This window comes from Haemaphysalis longicornis, unplaced genomic scaffold, assembly GCF_048455015.1.
Source record: "Haemaphysalis longicornis isolate Haplotype H1 unplaced genomic scaffold, Haemaphysalis longicornis Haplotype H1 scaffold_1, whole genome shotgun sequence".
NCBI classification, from domain to species: Eukaryota; Metazoa; Arthropoda; class Arachnida; order Ixodida; family Ixodidae; genus Haemaphysalis; species Haemaphysalis longicornis.
This window is the reverse complement of record NW_027526203.1, coordinates 297775120-297796585: the sequence shown is the minus strand read 5'-3', so window position 1 is coordinate 297796585 and position 21466 is coordinate 297775120. Positions and strand designations below refer to the sequence as shown.

The following is a 21466-nucleotide window of genomic DNA, read 5'->3' as shown; positions in this document are numbered from 1 at the left end:
GGAGGCTAAAAGCAAAAGCGCCCGTGTGGGCGAGATTTCGGCGCACGTTAAAGATTCCCAGGTGGTCAAAATTAATCCGCAGCCCTCCACTACGGCCCGCCTCATCGCCTGCGTTGCGTCGGCGCGTTAAACCCTACAATCACAAGAATCACAAAAAAGGGTCGAGAATCCTGATTCCAAAGCAAAAGGCGTGGATCTGCTATTTGATGACTGCATGGTAGCCAGCATCCGTGAGGCTCTTCATCCCGCCTATCATTGCGCTCGCACAGGAGTCCCTGGGCCATCATGTGACAGATCTCTTCCCTGAGGCCGCCGGCCCCGTCCGCTATTCCCTTTCGTACACTCCTTCACATACAAAGTCGGACGTGTTCGCGCAACACGTGGTCTGCTATGCTTGCCGCGTGGCTCGTGCCGTCATTGGAGTTTATCAGCGAGACGATACGCATGGGCCACGGAAGTCACGCGCCTGGAGTTCGTGCTGTGTGCGGGCCAAGTACGGGCGCCCGCTCGCGCGGTGTACACTCACATAGCGTTATATTGATAACGCGCTCAAGAGGCTATCGGAAAGAATCGCACGTTGCCCTTTGTACGTCACCCGAGTGAGCACATGCTATAGCCGCTTATCTTCCGAGCGTATTTATTTGTATTTACTGAAATGGGATATGTATTCTGTCAAGCTTTAAACGTCTCAAATATTGTTTTTAATTGGTTTCATACGTGTCAAAACTACACCAGGGCTATAAGACACGCCGTAGGAGAGGTTTATGGGTGAATTTAGACCATCCGGGGTCTCTACGGTTCGCCGAAATGTCGACGCATCAAATGTAGTTTTAACGCACACTATCTACACCATCAAAACGTTTCGCTGCTCTTGTAGCTGATTGTGTCGACCCTTTCCGCACTTGTTGGAAAGAAAACGCGCTCTCTATATTTCAACAGTGTTTACGAAATCGTTTAATGGCTGCGAAAACTACCACACGAAGTGCCAAGCCTAAACATAAACATTTTGAGTAACACAAGTGTAATATCCATGGAGTAGCACACAGCTGTTTTTAAGGCGAATGCACAATTTGGTCGGATTAAGGGCATAAATACAAAAATTTTACAGAAATGCAAGCAAAAAATGTATTCTAGGGATGTCAAGCGGGTATGTTTCCCAAATTAAGAGTGAATTCAACTGCGGGAACTATAGCGGCGGAAGTGATCGCCGCGGATTGCCCCAGTCGGGGGAAAAACCTATATTGATCTTAAAGGAGCCATGAAGAGAAAACACAAGTTTGGTTCATTCGAAAGATTGCCTCGTTAGAACCATAACGACACCACTTATAACGCAAACTTCGCTCAAATAAGCTACATAATTAGGAAAAACGGGAATGGTCATGCGACCCACCAGCTCATTTCCCGCAACAGAACCTATGCCGTCACATGGGCTAAGCTCTGCGATTGGCGGAGGCCGGCAAAAGCAAACGCATGTTAGGCAGGGCTTACAGTTTGCATTGCGAGCTAAATGCCCGTGAAACATACTGCACATTCTTTTTATGACAAAGAACGGTGGAGTAAACGGTTGAAGTTCCGAACGAACACGCAAGCGTGTGCGCCAATGCGTACGAAACAACCGCCTGGCCGAGCTCGACATCTCGCCGTCGCGCAGACGAATTTTCGGGTTCGAGGCGCTCTGACCTTGGAGGAAAAATGCCGTAAACACCGCGCATTGACGCTCGTATCTTTCTGGTCGAAGCAGAGAGCTCGCGCGAACGGCTTTCCATACACGACACCGGCCAACTGGCATAAGCGATACTGCTACTGAAGTTGAACTATTATTAACCGTAATAAAAATACGGCACATACGTACCAGTCTGTATTCGTCCGTGGCGACGGCGCTGACGAGGCAGCGGTGCCGACGGCAGGGCGTTCGTCTGTTGTGGCTATCGCGGAATGGTCGCTTTCCCGTCCACCGCGTATCCCACAACTCTTGCCGCTCGTGCACTTAGAAGCGTTGAGCGTTCAAGTGAGGTTGTTAAATGCAAGCCGGAGCTCCTCGGCGAGAGTTTTGTTCTCCGGATCAGGCGATTCCATGACTAGGGCTGCGGGTGCACTAGGTTTTACTAGCATTTTTAAAATGGCCGCCGTCTCGGTCGACTCCCGCGTGTGGTTGCTATATGGAGTCGACATACTAAGTATCTGTTTCATGGACCGGCCCGTGTGACACCATTGCTCACGTCACCAAATGTGCAATTTTAGCGGGAGATTTAAAATTTTGGCTTAAATTGCCTTATTTCTCAGTGAATAAAGCATCATTTGCTTCCGGGAAAGCGCTTGGGGTACTATGAAACACCTAATCTTTCGAATAAAACAAACTTTTGTTTTCTCTTCATGGCTCCTTTAATGCAGCTTCATGAGAAGGGCGAAAAAAAGCTTGCGAAATTTCTTGGCGTTAAATTTATCGGACCCTGAAGAACGCATTAATGTGTGGAAATTAGGTGGCTTGGAAGTTGATTTTGTGGCTGCGAATGCGATATATAAGGACTATGCGCCTTATCTGTCCACTGTACACCCAATGGCCGCAGCTGCCACGACGCCCCCCACCATGAATGCCAAAGTTATTTTTCAAAACTGGGTAAAAACCTTAGCAACTATATTCGAACAATTATGCAAATGTAACAAAATTTTACTATTAATGACTGTAATCAAAAAGCGGTGACATTTTACTGCCGTCGCTCTCTAAAAATAATGATGTTGCTCTAAATTGCTTTTCATGATTGACCCGGAAGGAATTCGATTACCATTCGCTTTTGTTCCAGATTTCAGTTGTTCGGTATTTATTACTGTATTTACACATAATTTCTAGCCCTTCATTTAAACCCACGTGTATACCTTCAGGATGTTATAGGTAAAAAACAAAATAAATAAACAAATAAATGTCAGAATTTGAGATTCATTTACTTCTTACTTTACCTCTGGAGTAATTTTGAAATCCAAAGAGAGCGTCGAAAATTTCGTACCGTTTTCAAGGGAAGTTGGGGTAGTTGCAGTTGTATTTGCTGCCCGAACAGCAGCGCCTTTTTAAGACGCCTCCAGGTAATAACACAGCGGCTGTAGCCCGGACTGCCGTGTTAATGACTGATGTGCCCAGACTGACTTAGCCTTATCTCTTATTATTTCTCCTCTATTTGTATCTTTCTCTAGCTCTCTAACACTCTACTTTATCCTTTCACTCCCCCTCTACTTCCCTTCCCCCGCTCTGGGTTGTATGCAGGTGAGCTTCCTGCCGAACTCAAAAATATCCCCAGCGCACTTCCGTTCCTTTTCCCGTTCGCTCAAACTGCAAACAACAACAACCGTTTTACGTTTCATGGGGGTGTGGGACGTAATTTCTTGTAGGAAGATTGCATACTCGTCGCTACCTCTGTCAACGGAATTCAATTTACGTAGGCGTCACCGCCAGCTTGAGCTATAAGCAGCCGCTTTGATAACGCGTCAAGCCACCGACGCCCGCAGAAAGAAGGTATCCAGGGTGACCGCACGACAGCGAAAGCCAGAATAAGATAAATGCTTGTTTTAATGCCGAAGATTACCAAACTTCAAAGGCGGATTTTGTAGGCGGCAAATCAGGTTGTAAATTAAACAAGGAAAGGGGTCACCGATTCGCCTTCACAATAACCATTATTGTAGTCTTGTCTTACAAAGCGGCACTTTAGTGTGGGCGCTGCAAAACGCCTGCACGGCGCGCCAGGCAACGGATATAATAGCTTCTCAGAAAATTGACCCTTGTTACGTCATGATAAGTCATTGGCTTGTGCCACAGCACAGATCGTTTTTCGTAGTGAAATCACATACTCGGCCTCGCCATTTGCCGTACTCGTTCCGCTCATCGGCATAATCGGCCCTTCGGGCGAACTGCGCTGAGGCAAACCAACGATTGAGTAAAATCAAGAATAGGAGCTTCCTCTGAACTTAGAGTTTGAAGTCACAAATAGGCGTAGTGAAAGATTTAAGCTTACTACTTAAAAAGAAAAGCCTTGAGTGCAACCGTTATAAAACAGGCAACCAGGAATGTCTAGGAGTATCAGACGTTTTTCTTTTCATATCCTCTCAGTTTCTACCATACAGTTTGCGTGTTTAGTGTTGCGATGCTTCCTCTTGCTTTATTTCCAGACAATCTTGGTGCACCTCTGGTACCTCTCAGTCGACTTCCAGCTGTTCCTTATTAGCGTGCCAATAGTCCTCATCCTGAAAAAGTACGTAATTTGAAACCAAGTGTGCTTGAGGAGACTGTAATGAATGCGTTAAAGCAACTTCATTTTGTTTCTTCGCATTTCCCACAGCCGACGTCACTGGGCCATCGGAGTGTTTACTCTGCTCTCTATAGTGGGTTGCTCGATTGCGGCTTGGCAGATATCCGGCACCAACATGACGCCCTTTGTTGTGACCGTTACTGAGGAAATGGCGTAAGTGGAAGTTCTGCATTTTTTTATGCCTTTGGAAAAGGTCTCAAAAGGAAGTTCTGCAGCGGCGAATGTTAAATAACTGCGAGGGAAGACCAGTTGAACACAGTTGGATTTTGTTTTACAGGCGAATGTTTTGGTATGACGTCTTATCCGCTCTATATATAGTCGTATGCCTAAGCGCCATTTTTGGCAACCGCTCTCGCAATATGCATACGCTCTGACAGAGCGGCCGGCGTGCATTGTCTTGAAAACAAATATTTAGGTACCGTGAGTGGAGAGAAATTACTGTGACAAATTGCTTATTGTTTTGTTCCGCGCTTGCTCAGAGTCGATGGCACTTCATCATTATGCGACTTATAACTTTCTTAGAATCTTGCTTTAAGGCGTTAGCCTACACATTGCTAACTCAGGGTGCTCATATTTAACGATGCAGAGCCGTGCACTGCGTTGAACCTTTTAAGTTGGCGCAGGTTCAGAGAAAACGCCGATTGCCATAAGCTGCATCTCATCCCTACGAATACTTTTATTACTGCGTTTACGTTCTAAACGAGGTCGCGGGTGTTACGACTGGAGCAGATACGCATCCCAAGACTAAACCAACCTCTCATCACAACGAATCTTCAGGTCTAAACGCAGCGACAGTGAACGTACTCAGGTCTGACGCCGGACGGGTTAATTTGCTGTGGTCGACGCCGACGCTCATGAGCATGGAACGCGCGGAACCGCAGCCCCTTTCCACAGCAGAGCTGTTTAGGCGCACACAAACGCGTCCGGCGTAGACAGAAAACCCCGAAGCCTCAAGAAAAAAATGTGGTTAGGGAGGACCGGGGACCTTTCCGCTGTGACACCGGCAACCTAATCGCTGGGCCACCCCAAAGTCCCGAGGGGCACGAGTTAGCAGCGGTGGGGAACAGTAACATGTGCAGCCAGTTGCAAAAAAAAAAAAAACACAAAACGCTTCCCGTGGTCGGAATCGAAATTGAGTCCCTCGCGTTGCGAAACTGGCGTCTATCCGAGTGACTCTCATCGCATTCTGGGTGCACAGCATTTCCTTTCGGGTTGGCTTCTCTATTCGGGTCCAGTTTCGATTCCTGGTGGTGCCAGTAATTTCTTTTATTTATTTAGCCTGGCATTTCCTGCTGACACGGACACGAAAATTTCCGTGGCTGGTACAGGTATACTGCTTCGCAGTAAAAATAAGTGGGCTTTGGCTGGCCACGTAAAGTTAAGCGAAATGGCAATCGATGGACTACCAGGGTCACATCTATGACCCTGGTAATCCACTGTTTGTCACTTCGCCTAATGGTCATTTCGCCTCGCTGTCTGCTCTGGAGTGGACACCGAGAGACGGGTATAGAAAAAGGGGAAGGCCAATTACTCGATGGAGGGCCGAAATGAGGATATTCAGAGGCAAAGAGTGGACTCGAGCGGCGCGAGGCAGGAGCGGTTCGAGGTCGATGGAAGAGGCGTTCGTCCTGTAGTGGAGATAGTGGGCTGCTGCTGGTGATGATGATGCAACAGCCGGGTCTCCGACGAAGGGAGAGGGGCCACCAACTCTGCTGTGCATCCAGTCTTGCACCACTAGTGCAAGCTGCGCCAGTTTTTGTTTTGTTTGCGTTCGAGCACCATGCGGTTTTTTTGTATATGTCTTATATGTCCACTTTATGTAGGCATGCCCTCAAAACACCTTCCCGTTTGTAAATAATGATGAGCAGTGGGAGGGTGCACTGGGCAGCTCGGAACTGGAAGTCCAAATATTCCTGGTCACTAGGGCTGCCAGCGTCGCCGCCAGACGTAAACAGGCGACCACCACGAACAACTCATCCACAGGACTTAATAAATACGTTTCTCTCGCTCTGTCGAAGCTCAAAACCAGCACCTCAGCCGTTGCTGCTGGACACACTCACCACCGCATCATCGTGACGTCACATTGCGCTGTTTCTGTACTAGTTCATCGTTGATGGCGTTTGCTAATGTCGATATTGTTCGATTCATACAACGCCTTAGGAGTATTCAGGGCAAAACATGAGGGCGTATTAGAGGAGAGCAAATATATGTTTATTGAATATTTTTCGTTAACTGTAACAAAACTAACCTGGAATGAACGAAATGCGCACTATATATATATATATATATATATATATATATATATATATATATATATATATATATATATATATATATATATATATATATATATATATATATATATTGTAATGTGGCGGCAGAGACAATGGCTCGAACGATGATTGAAGGATAAAGAACAATCTATTTACAGAATTTATAATGCGGCCATAATAGCGCGCGCTGGGACCCAGCCATTTCGTCGTCCTCGTCGTCTTCTGTGATAAGCCACGGCAGCATGGGGCATTGGCCGCCTAGGTCTCCCGTGACATTACGTCCCGGTCGAAGCTGCAGCGCGGTGCGAATGGTGATGCAGATGAGCAATGTGGGAAAACACATGCCAGGCAGCGTGCCCCAGGCAGCGTGCCCCACCCAGCTTCGTCGTCGTCGCAGATGCTAGTGCGTGACGCTACATGCGGTTCCTGCCTTCATCGTCTTTGATGGCGTTAACATACCGTTTTCCTCGAAGGCGACCGTCCCGGTCGAGGCCGCAGTAGCATGATGAGCTCGGTGAAGGTGAAGGATGTGATGAGAATATACAGTGAAGCTCTTGCCACCATGGATGTAAGGGATGGGTTCGGTGAGCTCCGGCCCGCAGCAGCGACGTCCAAAAACGAATGACGAACTGGTGAGGGCTTGCTACCACGTCGGATCACAGGGCTGGGGGGACACGTCGTCGTCGTCGTCGTCTGGTAAAACGTCGTCGTCGAATCGGCTCTTCACGGGCTGGGGACACGGAACGGAGGGGGGGGGGGGGGGGGGGGGACGTCGTCGAGTTCTTGTAGCGGCGGGGCTGGGGCTGCCCGACGCGGTTCACGCACCCTCGATGATTCCACCAATGCCGATGAGGCGCGAAGCTGGGGCCAGGACGGGGATGACGACTCGCACTCTCCACCAAATGTAACGTGGCGACAGAGCCAATGACTCGAACTATGGTAGAAGAATGAGGAACAATCTATTTACAGAATTTACAATGCGGCCATAACACCGCGCGCTGGGACCCAGCAACTTCTTCGTCGTCCTCGTCGTTTCTGTGATGAGCCATGGCAGCATGGGGCATTGGCCGCCTAGGTCTCCCGTGACAATATATATATATATATATATATATATATATATATATATATATATATATATATATATATTGCGAATCAGGAACAGAAAAGGAAATGAGGGGCTCGTTGAGTTGCAGAAATCAGAAATAGGGGTAGGCAGTCAAGAATGTCAAGGGAAAAAACAAAGGGGAGAATGTGGTAGTGAATATATTATCGGTGGAACAGGTACAGATTTATGAAAGAAAGAAAGAAAGAAAGGAAAAGAAGGAACAAGAAGAGGGAGGAAAACATGCCCGCAGGGTGGGATCCGAGCCCACGACCTCCAGAATACGCCTATGGTGCGATGACCACTACGCTACAGGCGGGGCTGTGCTCCCCTCCACTTTATCGGGTATTTATGTTAAGGCAATTGTTTCCCGAGCTTAGGGATGGTAGCCAGCGCCACTCCGACTACTCGGGGTGAAGGGGAGCTTCTTTTTAACCTTCTTTTTAGAAAGTGGAGAAAAACTTGCCCGCCGGGTTGGATCCCACCCAACGGGCATGTTTCTCTCCACTTTCTTTCTCTAAAAAAAAATCTGCATCTATCTCAATCATAATAAATTACTTGCCACATTTTCCCCTTTGCTTTCCTTGGCTTTCTTGACTGCATGCCTACCCTTATTTCTGTCTTAATTTACCGATCCCCTCATTTCCCATTTTGATTCGTTATATATATATATATATATATATATATATATATATATATATATATATATATATATATATATATATATATACAGAAAGATAGGTCAGCAGTCTACAACGCCAAAGGAAGCATAGGGGTGTGGTTAGGCTATTTTCTTTTTCACTACGGTTAATTAAGTAAACATTTTTTTTAATTATACAGAAGAAAGAAAGAAAGAAAAACACGCGCCCAGAGTGGGGACCGAACCCACGCCTTTCGATTACATGTCGAATGCCTTACCAATTCGGCTATCTGGGCGACTGTGTTCTCCTTCACTTTCTGGGCTATTTATATTTACTAGAAGTGTATCTGACGCTTGAGGGTGGTAGCCAGCGCCACTCTGACTACACGGGGAGAAAAGGACCTTCTTTTTAACCCCCGGGGCGTGACTCGAACGTCTACAGCCTGTCATGAGCGGGTTACTGGCGGGAAGCCCTCTTATGCTACCTAGGCATCAAGGCTGCCAGAACCGGTTCTGGCAGTTCTGGCGGTTCTGGCAGCCTTGATGCCTAGGTAGCATAAGAGGGCTTCCCGCCAGTAACCCGCTCATGACAGGCTGTAGACGTTCGAGTCACGCCCCGGGGGTTAAAAAGAAGGTCCCGTTCTCCCCGTGTAGTCAGAGTGGCGCTGGCTACCACCCTCAAGCGTCAGATACACTTCTAGTAAATATAAATAGCCCAGAAAGTGAAGGAGAACACAGTCGCCCAGATAGCCGAATTGGTAAGGCATTCGGCATGTAATCGAAAGGCGTGGGTTCGGTCCCCACTCTGGGCGCGTGTTTTTCTTTCTTTCTTTCTTTCTTCTGTATAATTAAAAAAAATGTTTACTTAATTAACCGTAGTGAAAAAGAAAAGAGCCTAACCACACCCCTATGCTTCCTTTGGCGTTGTAGACTGCTGACCTATCTTTCTGTATTTCCGTAACGAGTCCCTCATTTCCTAACTATATATATATATATATATATATATATATATATATATGTGTGTGTGTGTGTGTGTGTGTGTGTGTATATACAAAAACATTTTCGACCATCGTGAAAACTCTACGACAAATGCCACCACTGTATTCTGACGAAGGCCGTTCCCCTGGCGGAAACGTTATTAAAACTGTTCTTTTTTCACCGTGGTCGAAACAGTTTTTTGTATTCTTCAACCGGGTCCAGGAATACCATCTTTTTTGTACTTATATATATATATATATATATATATATATATATATATATATATATATATATATATATATATATATATACATATATATATATATATATATATATATATATATATATATATATATATATATATATATATATATATATATATATATATATATATGTGTGTGTGTGTGTGTGTGTGTGTGTGTGTGTGTGTGTGTGTGTGTGTGTGTGTGTGCAATAGAAGGAGACACGTCCAAAAAAGAAAAGGTTTAACGTTTCGGCCGAGGGACCGGCCTTCGTCAGAATAACAGCAGCGGCCGTTGTCATACACCATATAAAGGTGATCGTTGCAAGGTCACGTGAGGGTATAAACGATGACAATCAAGTAAACAATTGAAATGCAATATACCGAAGCCCCATGCGACAATCTGTTCAGATGAATACAACATAATAATAAGTCCGACACGTGCGGTATTAGAAATCAGCAATATCAAGGACACACGCGCACAAGAATGAGGGGGAGGGAGAAACGGGTATTAACATTGAACATGGTCACAGATTCAAGCAACTAAGTTTTCCTGAGCTCTGATTTAAACGACGTGCTATTGTATCGAATTTAAATGTAAGGAACGATTCGCGAACATCCCTCTCATGGCGCGTTCGAAAGCCAGACTCAAGTATCGTGGCTTTGATGCGGTCAAATGAGTGGCCCGTGACATTGGCATGCTTTGATATTGGAGGGTGAGGTATAGAGATATGAGCCTTGTGGTTGTGGAACCACGGCCTGGAGGGGGGTTTTGCCTCGCCAATATACTGCATTTTACATATCTCCCATTCAAGAAGATAAACCATGTTGCTTATGTCGCAAGTATCGTTCGCATTTATCTTTACTTAGAAATTAGATGCGATGCTGCTTGCGCTTATGGATGTGGTCGTATGATTGCACACCTTGCAACGTTGTTTGTGCAGGGGCGGCAGCCAGTAGGCACTTTACGTCTGTTATTCCATGATGTAAATAGGTCACTTAAATTTTGCGATCTTCGGTAGGTTACACGCGGTGGTTCTCGGAATATTGATTTCAATTGCTCGCTTGTAACAGTACATTGTGGTGTTTTTTATAACGGCATTTACATCTTCCGCAGACGCGGAAAAGGTGAGAATCAGGTTTGTATGGGAGTAAACCGGCTGTCTTGTTTTGCTCCATAAAATTACTTTGCGGTCATAACTATCAGCACGCTTAATGGCGTCGTAAATAATTACGGATGGTTACTTCTGCTTAATTAATGCACTACGGAGTTGGACACAATTTGAATTAAATCAGCTTGCTCGGAACATTTTCTTTCAAATCGAAGCGCCTGACTATAAACCTATTTATCCGTTAATCTGTGATAAGATCAGGACATGTTCTGGGCTGTGTTGCGCATGCGGAGTTACATTTTCCTGTCGACTGCGCCAACGATAGAGTCGCTAGCACAGCCCATTGACAAAATGGCGGCTCTCAGGACGGATAAGTTAAAAAGGTCTGTAGGGTATGCTAGTTTTGTAGTGCTTTACATGATAACTGTTGAAATGGAAGTATTGTTGCTTGTCAGTTGGCTTCCTATAAACGTTTGTAGTCAGTGGACCATCACGCAGAGCCTAAGTTACGTCCCGAAACTTGATAGTTTAGTCCGAGTAGGTATGGAAAAAGAAATGCATAGATGAGCGTAAATAAAATCGTCAATAAAAGATAACAGCTGAGCTTCCCCGTGCTACCAAATTATGAAGATGTCGTCAAATAACCGTCTGTGGTACAGTGGTTTCAACGAACGGCTATCCAGAAATTAGTTTTCGGGTACACCTATTAAATTATTAGCAAAATTAGGGCCAATGGGTGTGCCCATTGAGGTCCCGTTGATTTGAAGGTAATGTCCTAGAATTTAACAACTTCGAATTCAACGGCATCTATTACCTTCAAACCAACGGAAATGGAATGCACAGCGCACTCTAGTCCCTGAGCCATACCGCGTGCAACTCTTCGGCTGCTTTTTTGTATTGTTTTAAATTATAACCGATAGAATAACGGAATAGAATACCACAGCTTCCTGTGCACGCGCGTGCATGGCGTCCACACAACACGACCAACCTCGACATCGGCGCGAAGGAGTGGCCAGTTAGGCAGTATATAAACCGACGTCGGTTCGAAACGCATGCACGTGCTCCCTCTACCAAATTTGGAGGTGATATTTTAGTCATTCGCTCACATATTTTAGTCTGATATGTACCAAGACATGTCGTCGCCGCGAACGCGCGTTGAAAGGGTCGTTCTCTGTTCGCGTGACCTTTCTGCGTTGTGTGGAAGCGTAAAATGCCCGCTCCATTATTTCCATCAGATTTACTAGTCATGAGCGGAGTGCAGGATTCATAAAATGATAACAAACGGCCCAAACGGAACGCAGAAAGTCAGACGGTTCCGTCCCAAAGCGATCCTGCGGCGCAGAATATCGCAGCAGACCACGCGCGCCACCGGATGTTCTTGCAGACGTCATTGAGAAGCGAGGCATCATGGGCCTTCAGGCTCGCGCGGTGCAAGGAGGGGGAGAATCGCGGTGCCTGCGAAAATGCGATGTTTTAATTTGCAATGGCTTCACTAATACTCGTCGCTTTAACAAATTTTTTGAAAAATGTCATTATTAGGACATTGATTTACCTAAAAATGTGAGCACCCATGTATCGGTAAAACCTCTTTCATGGCCCCTTTAAATCAACCTCCACCGATTTCTGTTTTGTTTCTATGATGCAGCATACTGGAGGACACGTTGAACAACTATTACCTCCTTCCTTTCTACCATGCCGTATGTTACTTCTCCGGATGCATCGCATTCTTTCTTCTACAAGGCTTCAAGGAGGGCAAGGTGCCTAAGGTGAGTACAAATTTATTTTCGTAGAGCAACAGTAATTGAAAGCTTGTGAATCTCGAAGTTAAAAAATCGTCTTTAGAAACTTTTGTAGACTCAGGACTTCATAATAATTCTGTGTGACTCCACCTAGTTCAAGCAATGAGAGAGAATTTAGCCAGAAACACGCGGACGAAAACTTTCCCGAGCAACAAACTTTTCCGGCAATTTGTAACCAAGCAGAAAATACTCGTACATCTTCAAAAACAGTTCAAACATTTTTTTCCCTCTGGGCTCTAGGTCAGCAGAATGGGCCAAGGTACTATGGGTCATCAGAACGTATAAGATGCATAAACGGGTGAAAACGATTGATGAGAATGTAGATTACGCGATGCAGAGATTTTTTATGCTAATAAAGATAACATATTCAGCCCACAAGCTGTTAATTTCTGGTCACTAAGATAGAGTATCACTGCCCAATAAGTTCGAGGAAGTTAATTATACACTTGTTCTTCAAGCTATATATCATACACTACCTGTTACCGCTATCTGGGCCTCTATTTTTGGAGTATTTACAGGGCCCTATAGTCACGTCAACTCTAGGTGACGTAGCCACGGTACCCTATAAGAGTGTTGTTCATCATAGTAGTGATTTTATTTTTCGTGGTGATTTTATTTTCTTGGTAACACCAAAGGGAGGCTGGGAATAAAAGCGCAAATTGCCTGACAGAGGTCTCACCCCCTGATTCATGGTATCCCCAACAAAAGTGTTATGCACAAATTAGAATACAATAAAATCAGCAAAGTCATGACACATTCAGCCCATATGGCACATATGGCACATATTCAGCATTGGATGACAATCAACGAAAGACCAAGGTAGACATACAAACAACATTCCGACACTTCAAATCAGATCAATCAATGCCGCTACCAACACGTGCTATTGACAACACTGATTTTAATACACGTATGAGTTCAGCAGAGTTTCCAGGTGCCCTGTTTTACATTTTCCAATACTATCTCCTTCTTCTGTTCCTTAAGACGCTTAAACAAGTTCCGCCAACCTCGTTTCTCCATTCACGATATGTGCCGTAATAAATTCTAGTGAGTAAATGTGTCTGGGATGAGAACGAGTAGCGCGAAGAAATGGACACAAGAAAGAGGACACGGGACAGGCGCTCTTTCTTGTGTGTGTTTCTTTGTGCTACTTAGTACGTTTTCTCACCAAAACCAACACGCCCAGCAACAAGTTCTCCTGAAGTCTACGGTGATAACGCTCGTTTTCCCGGTTTCGCCATTTCCGGCGTGTTTCAACAACTACTTCGTCCACGAGTGGTATTTATTTTTATTTAAAAATACTGCCAATCTCTTGTCAGGATTTTCGCAGGAAGGACATCGGAAAGCACACAATAAAAGCCCACAATAAAAACATCCGTAAGTTATACATCGTTTAGGATACGCGTTACATTGATGCTACCAAGTTCTCACAATTTCTAACAACCAAATTCAAACAAGTTCTAACCAAGTTCTAACAACAAAGTTCTAACAATAATTGTACTGCATCCAAATGATTACAGTGCGAAAGAGTCAAAATAACACAGCCAAAAACAATCGATTTTGCAAAGATGACCACAATAGCGCAATGTTATGGTTCCGAACGCAAATGTGTTTCAACAAGAGGTGAAAAAATATTTAAAGAATTGCTGCTAGTAATCATGGCTGCTAAGCTGTTCCATTCCCTTATGGTGGCTGGGAAGAATGAGTGTTTGAAACATTCCGTGAGGAATGCGTATTCTTGCAGTATTTCGGGGGGCTGCTTACGCGTGGGATCGTGATTGTTTAACTGTAATGTATCTGGAGGCATCGATGTTGGTTTGCATATGGCGTAACTGGTACATGAATCGTAGGCGTGCTAGTCTTGCTTGTTTTTGCAGCGTTAGCATGCCCGCTTCTTCAAGCATTTCGGTAGGTGAGTTCGTTTGCCTAAACTTGTTATAAATGAAACGGACGGCTTTTCTTTGGACGCCTTCTAGCTTCTCAATATGTTTTTTTGGGTACGGGAACCAAACAATATGTTCGCATATTAAAAAACAGATCTCACGTACGTGTTGTAGGCTAAAAGTTTAATTTCAGAAGGTGCTAGCCGAAGGCATCGTCTCAGAAAAAATAGTCGTTTCAGCACGGTTGCTGTAACGTTAGAAACGTGGGCATCCCATCTGAGATCGCTCGTTAAGGTGAGGCCAAGGTACTTATGATGACTTGCTCTAGGAAGTGGGATGCTATTGATGGTATATGAGGACTCTGACCATTCCCTTTTTCTTGTTACTGTCATTATAGCTGATTTTTTTACATTCAGTACCATTTGCCAATCTGGACACCAGTTTGATACTATCTCAAGGGCTTTGTTTAAGGCAAGATGAACTTCTGCAGAGTTTATTTCATGATAAATTATACAATCGTATATTCGTATTCACAGCACCGTAAGTTAACGATACAGAACAGCTCGCTTTCACATGTTAGTGTCCCTTCGTTAAGAAACCCATAAACAACCCAGAAAGCTAAAGCTGCGTATGGTTGGTGTGGCGTGGCATGACTGCTTGTTTCTTTTCAGTTGGTGCAGACTTTTATCTGGTGCTTCAGCATTGCGAGCGGGCTCTGTTGTGTCATCATTAAGTTCGACTGGTACTTGGAGCGGAATCCCACCAGCGAGTTCGGAAACATATGCATGGCATTCTTTGACCGAATACTCTGGTCGGTCTTCCTCGTGGGCATCACACTGGCATGTGCGAGTGGACGAGGAGGCAAGATACTGCTTTATTTCTTGCAACTCATGTTTAGGAAAACGCCCAACAACCAAATATTATAATCTTAACCTCATCACTGATACCGGATACGCGTCTTTCTTACGGAAATGGCAAGCGGAAGCTTTGCATTCCCTTCGAAAAAGCACAGAAGAATGAAGGTTTCCCTGGTGACATTTGTACTTCAGGATAGAAAAGGCCAGCAGAAAGCTTCAGGGAATCCTTGGAAACTGGGCAGAAAACTTCGAGGAACCGCCGAAACTTTATCTGGGCTCAATAAAGTCTAATCAGTCTGAATTCGGGTTTAGTAACCCCAAAGGTGTCCTACATAGTGTTACGTGCCGGATGAAGCGGCATCATCTGCTGCAGGTGTATTCTCAATCGGTCTCTAGCTGGATCATGCACTGTTGAAATGAACCACATCCTTACAATAATCCTCGCCTTCTGTCATCGGATAAGTTTTCCGTTGGATAGGTTGTTGAAAAAGAATATAAGGAATAGCAGCGGCGATAATATAAACAGGGGCGGGGGGGGGGGGGGGGGTGCGGCGCCCTGTACGTATTTTGCTTGTGTTGCTTTGTTTTTTGCCGTTTCTTCTGCCCCGTGGCTTTTATTCGCCTTCGGGTAATCTCTTAGAATTATTCCTTGCACCTTCGCTAGTGACAAAACCTACATTTCCAAGCGGCTATTTAACTTTTATTTTTTTAGCTAGCCGCGGTTACGGCTACATTTCCGGGCGCCGCTGGTGCGTGTTTAAAGGGTTCCATTACGGCTGTTTTCGCATTTCGTCTATGTATGCAGCGTCCAGATTAAATACAACACAGGCATTGCGCTGTAACAATTCAATTCAATTTTCTATTTTTGTTGCAATAATATATGCATGTTTCTAGTGTGCTACAAATACAGCCGAAGTCCGTAGGCCGAAGCCGTAGGCGGGACAGCCGTACGGGTCAACGCGTTCTTGAAAAGTGTGTTCGCGGCAATAATGTACTCGACAAAATTTAGGTAGGCCGCTTCTGTACTTGCAGTTTTGTGAACTTGAAATCGAATGGAAACACTGTTAATCAATGTAACATCAAGCGATCTGATTCGCTTTGACCGTGCAATGTAAAAACATGACTCCACCAACGTGACATTTTACAGTGAAGCACTTGGTGGTGCCATGGCAGGAATCTTTCGTGCCGTCCGCCAGCATAGTACGCATTGCAGATAAGACAACTTTGCAGTTAAAGTTCAGTGAGTCACATTCTAATGCTAACGCATTTAGAAAGCAATTTGCTATGTTTGACCACTAATACGACTTTATAACTGTGCTCGGTTTCACGCGATTCTTATAAATAGTTCCCAGTGGAGTTTGTAAGCGCTTACGCACTCCCTCCGCTGTCAACGCATGAGCGTGTATGGAGAAGTATCGTTCCAGAAAACAGCTGCAACTCCTGCACCGAATTACACGACGTTTTGCTGCTCCGAAGATTCAATAACCATGGGAGCGTTATCCCAAACTGTGTCACAGATTATTAGCACATACAGGTTTAATACAAGTAACGGGAAGAGACCGCTACTGCAGCCATTCGAACAGTTTGGGCAAAACTGTCGGGAAATCCGTTGAAACAGTCCCACTTCTGTATGCTGTGATAAAAATATGATACATGCATACATACCAAGTTCCACAAAGTTAATTTAATCAGAGTTGTGCCAAATCACAAACTAGTTTGGCCACGCCGTCCCTTCATTAGGGCACAAGATACGCTCGTCAAGAAATCGAACTAATGTTATAATGTAGTCACATGTCTTATAGGTTTGTATACGGTTAAAAATATTAAGAAAAACATTGGCAACTCAACATTATGGGTCGTTCACGCCATTAACGGATGAGTGTACCGAGATTTGTTTTCGCACCCACTTCTTTCAGCGATACTGCAGAGGGCGCTTAGAATATAGCTCGATGGAGCAGTGAGAAAATTGGGAGTAAACAATAGATTTGGGCGACGCAAGATAAGAACTATTAGAAGTATATTACAGGGACCTTCGTCGTGCAGTGGACAGGAATATCATGATAGTGATGATAATCAGCGTACTATTTGTTTTTTCGACCTTGATGGTAACTAACATAACTAACGTAACTTTCCTAAGCGCAAATTATGTTAAACAATTAACAAAATTTTTAAATGAATAAATATGTGGTTTTTCCTTCACTATGCTTCAAAGTTATTAACATCGTCTTCCCACGCCATTCAAAGCTTGTGCGAGTTTGTTCGGAGGAGGAAAGGGGGGGGGGGGGTGAGGAGGGCAATGTCAAGCGTTGCATATCGGGGTGGTGATCTTTCAATATGCTTCTTTCTTGCTTTTCAGGGTTTTTCAATAAGTTCCTTGCATGGAATGCATTTGTTCCGCTAAGCAGACTCACATTTGGAGTGTACCTGATTCATGCTCCATTTATCATCTTGGTTCTGCACATCGCACGAGAACGAATTTTCTACTCGCACTTCATTCTGGTAAGTGTAGGAAGATTATCTCTTTTTGTGTTACCTCCATCACCAAGCAATAAATTCCCCCATTCAGGTTTACACTCCCATAAGCCCTTCTCGTCGTCAAGAATAACAAATACAGATCAGATACAAATATGAAGTTTGGCTTCAGCCATGGAAACAGTTCAGTAGTAATTATTCTTCTACAAAAAACAACGTAAGAGAGAAAAGACGCTTCATAATTCAATGAGTCAGAATCGGTTCTGAATACAATAAAATGCCGAATTTGCTTTACGTAAATTATGTATTTTATTTCAAACTTGCGTCCGGTAAGCTGACGGTTTCCCTGTGACCTGTCGTGAAGTGGGGTCTCTCGACTTGAAAATGTCGTCAATTGTGTGCATCGAGCGGCTTTCTTTGGCGAGTCTAATATGCAAAGCGGTTAAGCCTGCTTTTTTCACTCTCATAATTAACCATTTAGGATCATTCTCTCTGCTTAGTCGTCGTTGACATGGTCTTCAAACCGTGTTTTCTTGTGTCACGCAACTAACAGGCTTAACCTATGATATCGCTAGAGCATTTAGATCAAGGTTTCACAGAAGATTCTATATTTCTTGATTTTACAAACGTGTTTTACGTTGCCTGTCGCTCACTTTGTATAGAAAAATTGTCATAGTGTAACATAAACACAGAAGGGTTTTGTTTCATAAAAAAGTATTTGAACTGTAGGAAACACCGTGTTGTCATAAATTGTCAACAGTCTAGATAATGATGTACGATCGGGTATACCATAATTTCTAACTTTTTTAAATTATACTTGTTCCAGAATTTCTTCTTCAATACGACTTTATTATTAATAGTCCAAGATGGGTGTACCATTTTTTCAACAAGATCAGACCAGGCTTTTTGAAAGGTGTCAGACTTTGGGAATGAAAATTACCCCGCAAAAAATTGTTCATAAGCGTTTCACCAGAAACAAAGCGTTTTAGGGTCATTCCTAGAACAATATCTCTTAACCATAGACTTAACACCAATATCCCAACAACACGAAAGGGTGGGCTAGTTGGTTTGAATTCATGGGGGTAAATTTTGCGCACGAATAAAACCAAGAAATAGACACGAAGAAGGGCAGTCTTCGTTTTTCCTTTTTTTTTTTTGTCCCCGTGTAGTGCACGCAAAATTTGTCGCCGTAGATACCTCGACGGGTATCCTACCCTTCACCTGTCTTGGCGCCCGATATAAATTCTGTATGTGAGACCGTGAGACAGCACATCATGTTTTGGGTTTCCTACGGCGCAACGCGAAACACATTCAAATGAAAACATAAGAGTTGCTTTTAAAAGTAATGTTAGTCCCATACTCGAGTTTGCGGGTGCTCTACTCGACCCAGGCATAAAAAGTGATAACGAGGAGCTGGAAAGGGTTCAAAACCTAAGCACAAGCTTTGCTATAAGAACTGCTAAAGGACGCCCGTGTGTACGAGATTTCGGCGCACGATAAAGATCCCCAGGTGGTCAAAATTAATCCGGAGCCCTCCACTACGGCGCGCCTCATCGCCTGCGTTGCGTCGGCGCGTTAAACCCCACAATCAATCAATCAAGAACTGCTGAAGGAAACAGCTGACCTTAGTCTTTCACGTCAGCTTCGTAGGTACTATTATCAGCAATATGAAAGGGAACACAGGAACGCGTGGAAAACACCCTCAGACCCAGCTATGACTGATACGCAGCGGCTGCCGTCGGAAACAAAGTGGAAAGGGAGACGCTGTTCTAACAACTGTTCCCATTCCCGCCGTGCGTCTTATCGGCTTTCAGACGCGCCCTCCACCTTGATGCACATAACCAGGATCCCCTATAAGCCTATTCTTGCTATCTTCAGTAATTTGGCATATTAAGTCGGCGTTTTTATGTGGGCGTAGGTCGCCATGATGCACTCTGACATCAATAATGGCATCTATGCTTTGCAACCACCTTACACCTCTGAAATGAACGACGTTTTCTTAAAACCAATGTGCGCAGTTAGTTTTTGTGGAGCGAATTTTTATATATTATTGCGACAGTCGCCATGCTAGACTTTAGGGGAAAGCTTTACGATATAAACACCTACTTCTTGATAAAAAGCCCTCAGTCAATGGTGCTTTACGGCCGCGCCAGGAAAGAAGCGGGTAGAGTAAAAATTATTTGCCTCGAGTTCAGTTGTGTTTTATGAGGGTGACTAGCTGCCACCTCAGCAAGTGGCTGGAGTCGGTCGCCACGGAAGTACGTCCTAATCACTGCTATACTCTGGAGGTACGCACCACTCTTCTAGAATACCCACGGAAACTCTAGGGTGTGCACTCCGTATGCCTAACGTTTGGGTTCCGGGTTGTACGGCGTGAATCGGTACTTGCTGCTTGGCGTTCGCTTCGGCCATGCATGTCGAAATTGAACAGTCGGGTTGACGCCGGCTTCATAACGCGAGGGACCCTGGTTCCATTCCGGCCACTGGAAGCGTTTTAAAGCTAAGATTTAGTGTCCTCACTGATGCTGTTTTACGCCAATACGCCATGCAGGAAAGCCAGTTTTTTCTGACGATGATGATGAATGATCGTGGGGTGAAGAGGAAAAAAACGCTTCTGTGGCCGGAATCGAACCTGGGGGACTCGCGTTATGAAGCCGGCGTCTATCCGATTGCTCCATTTCGACATGGTCGAAACGGCTTGGAAAACTCAGGCGACAACCAAATAATCCGTCACGAGAAGAATGGCGCTGCTCTGCATGCCGTAAGGCTAGCTGTTAGCCACAAGTCGTTAGGTCTAACTTCCCATTTTGAGGTTTAGGTCGTTAGGCCTAACGTAACATCTTGGTGTTAACACTTTAAATCGGCATCCACTCAAAAAAGTGGCCACTGAACGCCAAGCAGCAGGTACCGATTGGCGCCGTACAACCTAAACCCAAACGTTAGGCCTACGGACTGCACACCCGGAAGGTGCTGTGGGTATTCTACAAAAGAGGTGCGTACATACAGAGTAGCACATACTTACAGTGTGGTATTGGCCAACAAAAGAATCCATCCCGAGAAAGCTTCGCGTTCAACGATCGTCGTTAAACGGAGGGGTGCATGATTTTTTTTTTTTTTCGTTCACATCACCCTCAATCATCCATCCCCATCGTCAGTGAAAGTTGGCTTTTCTGCAGGCTGTATTGACGTACAACGGCGTCAGTGAGGGCACTAAAGTTTCGCTTTAAAAGCTCTTTTCTTGACATTTGTTTCATGTATTCTGAAACACCCTTCAATAAGGTTGGTATTTTTACTGCTTGATATTATTTTTTTCTTTCTGAAATACCGGAAGTCCTATTGCGTGAAAGCGGAAGTAAATACACAATATATCTGGTTGGACGCTGTTAAAGATAAAACGGCGCCACACGGGATGGCCACAAGGCTGAACTGACACAAACAGGCATCTTTTGTTGGTCTCGTGCAGCGTTGCGTTAGCGTTGACACGGTTGCCAGAAATGCTAGCTTTACCCTCAGCCTTGCCCGCGCTATCTCAGTGGACATGCACTCGACAAAACAAGGCTAGTGGGTCTGTTTTCAGCCGGATCGCAGTAGTGGAATTTAAGCTACACTTTACGCGGAGACCATCACACTGCCCCAGAATCTTTCACTCTATTCAGAATTCATTCTTTTTCCAGAATATTCCCAAAAATTGCGCTCACAGTATGGCGAAAATACAAGTAAAAGCAGTGAAAGGTGAAACACCGCCTGGCCTATTAGTCATATCAGTATACGCGAAGAAGCCGCCAGTGGGATGAAAAATCGTTTTCTGGGAGAT

At 44.7% G+C, this 21466-nt stretch overlaps 1 protein-coding gene across 1 annotated transcript in view; it reads left to right on the top strand.

Moving 5' to 3' along the window:
• The window catches only part of LOC144148779 (nose resistant to fluoxetine protein 6-like), a 50787-nt gene that overhangs the window by 27960 nt on the left and 1361 nt on the right, over nt 1-21466 (top strand). Inside the window, exons 10-14 of the mRNA XM_077680294.1 lie at nt 4156-4238; nt 4326-4448; nt 12287-12407; nt 14995-15184; nt 17537-17679. Of these exons, the coding sequence (XP_077536420.1) occupies nt 4156-4238; nt 4326-4448; nt 12287-12407; nt 14995-15184; nt 17537-17679 (660 nt within the window). The remainder of the gene's footprint in view (nt 1-4155; nt 4239-4325; nt 4449-12286; nt 12408-14994; nt 15185-17536; nt 17680-21466) is intronic.